The sequence below is a fragment of the Stegastes partitus genome, unplaced genomic scaffold (genome assembly GCF_000690725.1).
Source record: "Stegastes partitus isolate 25-593 unplaced genomic scaffold, Stegastes_partitus-1.0.2 Scaffold1269, whole genome shotgun sequence".
Lineage (NCBI taxonomy): Eukaryota > Metazoa > Chordata > Actinopteri > Pomacentridae > Stegastes > Stegastes partitus.
The window spans coordinates 90,935-99,409 of record NW_007579000.1 but is presented as its reverse complement, the minus strand read 5'-3'; the positions used below and the strand labels follow the sequence as shown (position 1 = coordinate 99,409).

At 44.0% G+C, this 8,475-nt stretch overlaps 1 protein-coding gene and 1 non-coding gene across 2 annotated transcripts in view; both read left to right on the top strand.

Moving 5' to 3' along the window:
• Nucleotides 1-1,278: 1,278 nt before the first annotated feature.
• On the top strand, nucleotides 1,279-1,351 carry trnak-uuu (transfer RNA lysine (anticodon UUU)). The gene has a single exon. It is a non-coding gene; the product is annotated as a tRNA-Lys (tRNA).
• Nucleotides 1,352-1,680: 329 nt separating this feature from the next.
• The window catches only part of LOC103369312 (solute carrier family 25 member 36-A), a 15,739-nt gene continuing 8,944 nt past the window's right edge, over nucleotides 1,681-8,475 (top strand). The window contains exons 1-3 of the mRNA XM_008298000.1: nucleotides 1,681-2,121; nucleotides 4,392-4,556; nucleotides 5,913-5,990. Coding sequence (XP_008296222.1) covers nucleotides 2,081-2,121; nucleotides 4,392-4,556; nucleotides 5,913-5,990 — 284 coding nt within the window. The 5' untranslated portion in view covers nucleotides 1,681-2,080. The remainder of the gene's footprint in view (nucleotides 2,122-4,391; nucleotides 4,557-5,912; nucleotides 5,991-8,475) is intronic.

The following is an 8,475-nucleotide window of genomic DNA, read 5'->3' as shown; positions in this document are numbered from 1 at the left end:
GTGAAAATTAAACAGCTGGAATGCTGATTGCATGTTCTGCTCAGCTTCTACTGAGGAATCCCTGCCAGAAGATGAACCTTCCTTACTGCAGTGCATCATGGTCTAAAGAGGATCTGGTCTGACATATGGAAAACTAAAAAGGCTATCCAGGGCCTATCTGACAGGATTACTGTAAACTAAAGAATGTCCACTATGGAGGAGGATTAGGGCCACTGCAGTGTAAAAAACTTTGAGTTCTGACTTTTTAATCAGAATTCTGACAGAATTTAAGGTGGAAATTTTGATTTTATTTTCTTATACTGTGATTTAAATGGACTGAAATGAAGAATGCATGGTGCTGCAGTGAATTATGGTCATACATTTTTCAGAATCATGCTTTTATTTTCCCCCTTAAAATTCAGAATTAAAAGGCAGAATTTTAAATTCTGACTTCAAACTCTGGATACTTTTTTTTCTCCAAAATTTGGACTTCACCAGTCTGCCACATGGCTACACACAGAGACAAACAAGCACACTCTCGGACAATTTAGAATCACCAATTAACCTCAGCATGTTTCTGGACTGTGGGAGGAAGCCGGAGAACCCGGAGAGAACCCACGCTGCACAACTCCATGCAGAATGATCCCGGGTGTCCTCACCGGGACACGAACCGGCGACCTTCTGTCTGTGAGGCGACGGTGCTAACCACTGAATTCGGACTTTTGGGTGAAAAAAGGAAACCTCCCCATCCTCAGAATTCTAACTTCACCGAGTGCAGACTTTTAAATATTTGGACATTAAACTTATAATTCAGACTTTTTCTGATGGAGAAGGAGAAAATCATTAAAAACGTATTCTTTAAACTTTAACTTATTTTGCCAATAAATAAAAAAAACAATTTCGAGGAAATTAAGTCAGATCCCACGTACTAATTGGCAGCGGCCCTGACCTCATAGTAGCTGTATGTTTGACCCCCACTAGATGCTAACAAACTACATGTTTCTGTCAGCGGTCAGCCTCAGGATTACAAAACCCTGCGAGCTAATAACCACTTTCCCCTAAAAAGCTCTCATTTGAATTTTCAAAAACAGAAAATAAAATACAAAATCAGGCTTGTTTTGCAGTTTTAGGTGTCATGTTAACTCTTCTGCAGACGTGACACCTCCAACTGTAAGTGTGCTTTTGTGCAATTAATTTTCATCAAAGGTGATTTTTTCCACATAATTTCTCGCATCACATCGTCCACCATGCACCACAGCGGATTAATCAAAATATTACCGTCATTACGGTAACGCCAGAGCCCGGATAGCTCAGTCGGTAGAGCATCAGACTTTTAATCTGAGGGTCCAGGGTTCAAGTCCCTGTTCGGGCGACAGTGCTTTTAAAAACGAGGGCTCGGTTAGTTCGTCAGAAACACGATAAATGATGTGAAAATGGCGTCTGCAGTTGTAAATAAGTTCCCACGTTAGCTGCTAATAGCTTATAGTGCGTGATTGCTAATGAGTCATTTTCTTGTATAACCTACCCAAACGAAAGTAAATAAGCCGGTCACATGTCTCCTCGGTGTTGCATCAGTTAAGCTCATTCTCAGTCAAAAATATTGAATAAAAGTCCCATCACGTGAAGCAGCGGTGACGGGGGGCTGCTCCGCCAATCAGCGCCTCTGTTTTGCGGCTTCCCATTCGACGATAAACATTGACCCGCAGAGCCTTGAGAGGGGCAGAGCACGTCAGCCACAGGGAGGCCGTGTCGAGTCGCTCCTCTTTACTACAAGACTGGAATTACTCGCCAACATTAAACGCACGCACGCTATGCCGACGCGTTATCCCGTTCCCGAAGGAGGAGACGCCGACCTGCCGCTCTGACATCCACCGTCTCCGCCGCCGCCGCACAGCCCGTTAGCTTCGGCGGCTAACGCGAGCTAGCCGAGTTAGCTGTTACATACCCTCGTTTTCCAGCACGCAGCTGACCTCCACCACAACACAGACGCACCGACTATCATTTGCTCGCAACGTCGGGGTCGTTGTTCTCCCCCCCTACCCCCTGTCTCCCCGTTGTCCCCGTGTGCTGCCCCGTGGACGTTTCCCGAATATGATCCACAATGAGTCAAAGAGACACCTTAGTTCATCTGTTTGCAGGGGGGTGAGTACATTTTTTTTTCTATGTCACAGGAGCTAGCTAGCTACACGCGCAGGGCTAACCGCCGTTGCTAGCCGGGTAGAGCTACTGTTATTGTGATATTTGTATTGTTTTTTTTTTTTGTGTGTGTGCAGTTGGTGTTAAGTTAGTGTCATAATGGAAACCTGAAGATTTGCCTCGGTGTGCCACATGTCGGCTAACCAATCTAACGTCCACGAGCGTGCAGCCGGAGGAGTTGACATTTCAATGACATTTCAATGTATGAATGAAATGGCTGGTTTGTGAACGCGTGTTAGCTGCAAACAGAAACGGGATGTTACATCTTTAGTAAATAGACCTTAGCTATATGTATATATAGTGTAGTATTGGTTTCAAGGAGCCGACCAGTGTGTCGGTGTCATATCAAAACAAACGTGGGCAGAGTGCCACTAAAGGTCACTCTGAGAACAGCGTGAAGGAACCGGAGACGAGCCTCAGCATGCACCGCGAGGCACCAGAACTGTGGTGCAGATCTCACTTTAACTGTAACAGAAAGGCTTCCACGTTTCCTTTCATTAGACAGTTCACACGACCTTAGAAAATGGGTGAATCAGCATTTGGATGTGTTCACAGATGCATTGTAAATTCTTTACAGTCATCTCACCCCAGGCAGTGTGTTTGCAGGTAATGAGTAATCATTTCCTTTTAATATAAATAAACGTGTGTCTGCACCCACAGAGGGAAAATTAAGAATACCTTTAATTTTATAGGCTAAAGCGTGTTCAGTACTATTTAAGAATATTAGATTTTTTCCCATATCAAGGTGCCATCAAGGTAAGATGCCTCCCATGCTTGCTACTCCAGTGTCCTCCTTTCTCTGTGGTGTGTACAGTAGCAGCCTGTCCCACATTATTGTACCGCTGCCAGAAACTGTGTTGACAGGACTTTCTCTCTCTATGCTTTGGTCCTGATTGAAAATTAACTCCAACTATAGATAACTGCTGTCACTCTTGCTTTTGATCCCCTCTAGCCCGGCCCGGCCCGGCCCAGCACGGCTCCGTTAGGTTCAGTTTATTTATACTGATAACGTTTTGGTGCCCTCTCTGTAACGGTCTTGTTTACACTTCACACCTGAGCAGGTGACTTCTGTAAGTTATCTAAACTAGTCGTAAGCTAATTTGAAGCGTTCATCAGTTTCTCTACACGATTGAAAATCCGAGGTTGTTTGAATGCACTTAAACTGATCGGAGAGTCCTCAATGCCTCCGCTAACCATCCAGGTGAAAAGCTATTCAGTCCATAATAATAAAAAATCCTTTTTTAAAGTATTGTACATGAACACAAATAAAATTAATTAACAAACTGATAGCTGCATTCTGAATGGAAGCTAAAAAATAGTGTCTGTCAAGAGTGTAATCCACTTTCTATCCAGTTTTATTATGTAAAATAGGCTTCAATCGTACAATAAAATGTGTTCATTTCAGCCCAAACTCTTTCGTTAACCCTGGTGGCACAGTTTTGGGAACCGCGCTAGTGCTTGTTTGAGTCAGTCTTCAAGGGTTTTAGTACGTCTTTGTGAAAACGCAGCACCATGGGACATTCCTACGGCACATGTAGGAGAGAAATAGCCCAGATTAAATGGTGACATTCCCAAAGTTGTACATAATAATATTTGATTTTGATAAAAATAAAAACGTTGACCAGTTTACTGCCTTGTTTCCTATCCAGGTAGCTGACTGGCTGCCATGTTTGTTTTGATTTAGACGCTGGTTCGTAACGTAGGGATCATGTCACAAACCTGTTTTCCCAGAATAAGACGAAATAATGTTTCATCAAGAGAGTCTTTAAAGATTGAAAAAGTACTGCTAAAAGTTTTATAACAGCCTGCTGGAGTTGTAGAGAAATTGTTGATTACCTGTGCAGCCTACAAGGAATGAGAGGCTCCCTGGCCCGACTCTCAAGGCTGCGAAAAAACAGAAGCATAGAAGCTGCCATATGAAAATGCAAACATGGAAATGGTGTGGCAGTGGACAGAAGCTTGCTGTCCACAAGAAACACAAAACATTCCTGACTGGCTCTCTGTTCCCACACTGCGCTTTTTCTTGTCTGCATGCCAGGAATCTTCAGGATTCCATAAACCACGTCACTGGTTAATTCGTTTATGCAACGCTTTGCACACCTTTTGCGAATGAAAATAAGGAATTCACAGCTTGTCTTGTTTTGTCAGCTGGAACACGGACATTGTTTGCTATCTCACTTCCACTTTTTTTTCCCCCTCCCCTGTCTTTGTGCCAGATGTGGGGGCACGGTAGGAGCCATATTGACTTGTCCGCTGGAAGTAGTGAAGACCCGTCTGCAGTCGTCCTCCATCACCCTCTATGTGTCTGAGGTTCAGCTCAGTACTGTCAACGGGGCCAGCGTGGCCCGCATGTCCCCGCCGGGCCCCCTGCACTGTCTCAAGTATGTACTCAACAACTTTTGTGTATTTTGACTGCATCGTACGTAATACTGCCCTGAAAGTAATTATTCAAGCTGTAACGGGAAAAGAGCAGAGCCTGCTCAGCCGGAGAGGTCTGGCTGCAGAGTCGCGGTTCTTTCCTCAACAGGCAGCCTGCTGTTGCTGTTGTGCAATCCGGCCGAAGCCCCCCTGGCATGGCCAACCCCTCCCTGAAACGCTGCTCCGCAACCTCACCCTTTGGCAAAACTAGCTGCAGGAGCACACGTCTTTAGCCAAACAGGAAATTTCTCAACAAATCCCGCTTTTATTATTTCTTTGTTCAGCAGGATTTTCATAAATTTGCGATCTATCATGACTCAGTGTGTCTGTAATTGCAGGCCTATTTCTGTTTCATGTCGACGTACTCAAGTACCACTTAGATCAGGGTAGATTGCCAGTTGCGATGTTGAGGGAAATTAGATCCACTCCACAATGAAGAGAATGGACATGTTTTTTTCCAAAGAGGTCAGGGCTGCTCTGAGCCTCTGGAAAAAAACAAAAATGTTTGATGGCAACATGCCACCTTTCAAATTCACTGAACTAAATCATGTGCTGCCAGCCGCTGTAGCAGCTACAACCTTCCCCTGTGGGCAAGCAGTGGATCCCCTGACTGATTCAGCTCCTGTTGAATGCAGGTATTGCTGATGGGCTGCAGACAGTGGGTGACAGGGTGTGGTCACTGAGGCTGGCTGAGAAATATCAGCACGGTTATCTGGCCAGTTTTTTGCACCCTGCAGCTCACTAAGGCAGTAACGCCACACCAGTATTTATGACACATGACTAAGACAGAAACACTTCTTGTGAGCGAATGCATTCATGTTGTGCTGTCCAGGCCACAGGTTCAATCAATGCTGCTATGAAAAAGTTGTGCAGCTCGACACGCTGCCATCTGTTAAGCTGGACAATGAGTCTGTATTCTGTGGAAACTGACTGATGCGTCTGTGTGTGTGTGTTTTGTTGTGTGTCTCTGGACCCTGAAGTGTTCATTACACCAACAATCCAAGAGTGTCGTCGGACAGTTTTTCTATTCTTAGATCCCCTGCTGGTTTTAAGGCTTTGAATGTAGGCTAAAGGTTGTCCTGATGTTTGTACAGACTTTAAAGCTTTGACTTGATGGTGGTGCGATATCACAACCCAAAATTAATTGGGGCCATTAGCTTTAGGTATTTTGCTGTTATTTTGGATTTAAAAAAACTCAGATGAGTTCCTGCCAACATGACCATAGACTGAACAACATTCGTAGGAAACTGTGCATCCATTAGCAAGAAGCATAACCTTGTCGTGGAAGAGTCATGTTTCTCTGTGTGTTTTGTGTTCAGATTGATATTGGAGAAAGAAGGACCTCGATCTCTCTTCAGGGGTTTGGGGCCCAACTTAGTGGGCGTGGCACCTTCCAGGTAAGTCTACTGCAGCCGTCGTGTTCTTCACAATGTGTGTGTCCTCGACAAAAGACAGTTTCTAGCTAGGAGCTGACTGGTTGGATATTTATTTAAACTGAAAATATTATTAATTATTTGTCAGTTTTCAAGCAAACAACCGAACATCCAGCTGCTGTTGTTGTTATTTTGATTATTTTTCCAGTATTTTTCGATCATTAACGGTGTGACAGCCGAGCCAGACCAGAGACAAGATTGGCGATCCTCCAGTAATGAGTCAAAGTGGCACAAACAAGACAAAAAGTCTGCAGTTACGCCTGCAGCTCTGCGAGGGCGTAATCCTTATTACATGCTTGAAACCAACATTGTCAATCAAGTGAAAACAAAGACAGGCTGTGTGGTTCAGCCTTTAGCCAGTGGCAGCATTTACAGAGTCGGTCTTGGCTTCCTCCACGCTGCCCCTAAACAACTTCAGCTGCACTTAGCGGCGAATGCAAACATTTAGCTAACATGTCTACAGTTACTGCATGTGAACTATCAAATATCAGCATGTTGACATCTGGTGCTCGCGGTAGTTTTTCCACGTGGTGTTCCAACCCGCCTCCCCACCGCTGCTCAGTAAACTAACCAAACCAGCGGCTGCTCAGATAGTTTCAGGAAAACTAACAGATATTTAGAAAAAAGCAGTTGCAGTGGCCGCTGGACTAAATGACACGGCAGACCTTCAAATGACCTTTAAATGATCTTTAAATGTCACAATGTGAAATTGAGCTGAAACATGTACGCAGCAGTTCTACAGCCCCGTGGATACGCACAGTCACTTTTAGACAGACAGATTTTTAAAAGTCTGATGATGGTTGGACTGCTGATATTGATTATCTAATATTAAACAGATATTTTTTTTTTTTTTTTAAATGATCTTTTAAGTTTGTTGTTTTTTAACAGTTGCACAGAGAAGCTGCTGTCTACGTCAATATCTAAAGTCAACGCTGGAGTGTGACTTGATGCTAGGACAGGGTGATGTGGCCAAAAATATTTATCACGATATAAATGAGAAAATGTGCAATAACGATGTAACTGACAATATAATTGACGCCAGACAAAATACTTCAAAACTGCACGAGTGTATTGTTGCAAGGAAATAAAAACAACAGTTTCTCTTCCATTCATCAATCAGCTGCATTAAAGGTGTATTACACCAAAATCAATCGTGCATAAGTTGTTAATCGCTTGCTGACAATTAGTTTAATCAAAAGGCAAATGGAAATGGGCCGACACATCCTGAGCATAACGACTCTACTTTACATCTGTGGATACTACGCTGAGCTGCTGTGCAACCTTAAACTTTGCAGCCAGTTTCTTTGGTCTCACCGTCACGTCAGTTGGGGGGTGGTTGAATAGCGGCGGGTGACAATTCGGACCGACGGGGTGGAAGTGGGCGGGACGCACAGGCAGGACTTGGCTGCTGATGCCAGTTGAGGATCGCGGTCACAGCTCTGTTTCCACCATCGGGTGGTGGCGGTGGGCGAATATTTGGATCTCAACATTGCTATGTGGACACCACCATAACGACCAAATATTCTTATAACCGGGTCCAGCCCTACGGTGTCGATCGATGCATCCGCCCTCCTCCTCGGTCGCCGCCATGCTTCTTCTCGCTCCATGTGCACTGGACCGGACGAAAACAACGGCACTGCAAATTTTATCGCAACATTTCAATTTCATGTCATTCCCTAACATTACAGCGGTATTACCCTGCACGGTATGACATGGCCCGGCCCTACCTGATACCGAACGTTTCTAATCTGTGTGAAACGCTTCTTTAATATTAACGCTTATCATTCAGCGGTAGTTCATGGATTCAGAGACATCGACTGTTTTGCGGTACAGCAATATATATATATATATTAATAAAAAAGAGTGAATAGGTGAAAATGAGTGGACATTGTTGGCTTTTTGAACATATTTGCACGAGTGAACTTTTGAGCTTCTGTGCTGAAACCTCTGCAAATAAATATGGTCTACTTGAAAACACCACAAGGAAATATTATAGATGTGATATTGTTCTGTGAAAACGTCTTTAACAGAAATAACTTCTTGTCTGCACCAATACCCATCAGTCTCTGACGGGACGTTCCAAAATTTTAACCCTAAATTCCCAACATTTCCGTGGGCAGTTTTCCTTCGCTCAACCATTCCATAACCCTCCATTTTTTCTTTATTAACCAACCCTTGGTGGATTTGCTGTGTACTTGCGATGATTATCCTCTTACACGTCAGTTTCAGCTTTACCTTTGACACAGACGGCCTCGTATTATCTTCAAGCACTCTTTCACAGTTGAGTCAGTGACTGCGAGCTGCCCAGACCCTGTGCGGTGAGGCGAACCCAAACGTCTCCACCATGAAGTTCTTCTCCTGAAAAGCTGCCAAACATGTCTGCGGTTACTAAACAACTCAGTTCATCTATCATTAAATCTATCATTATTCCAAAAAGTTCTGCTCTATG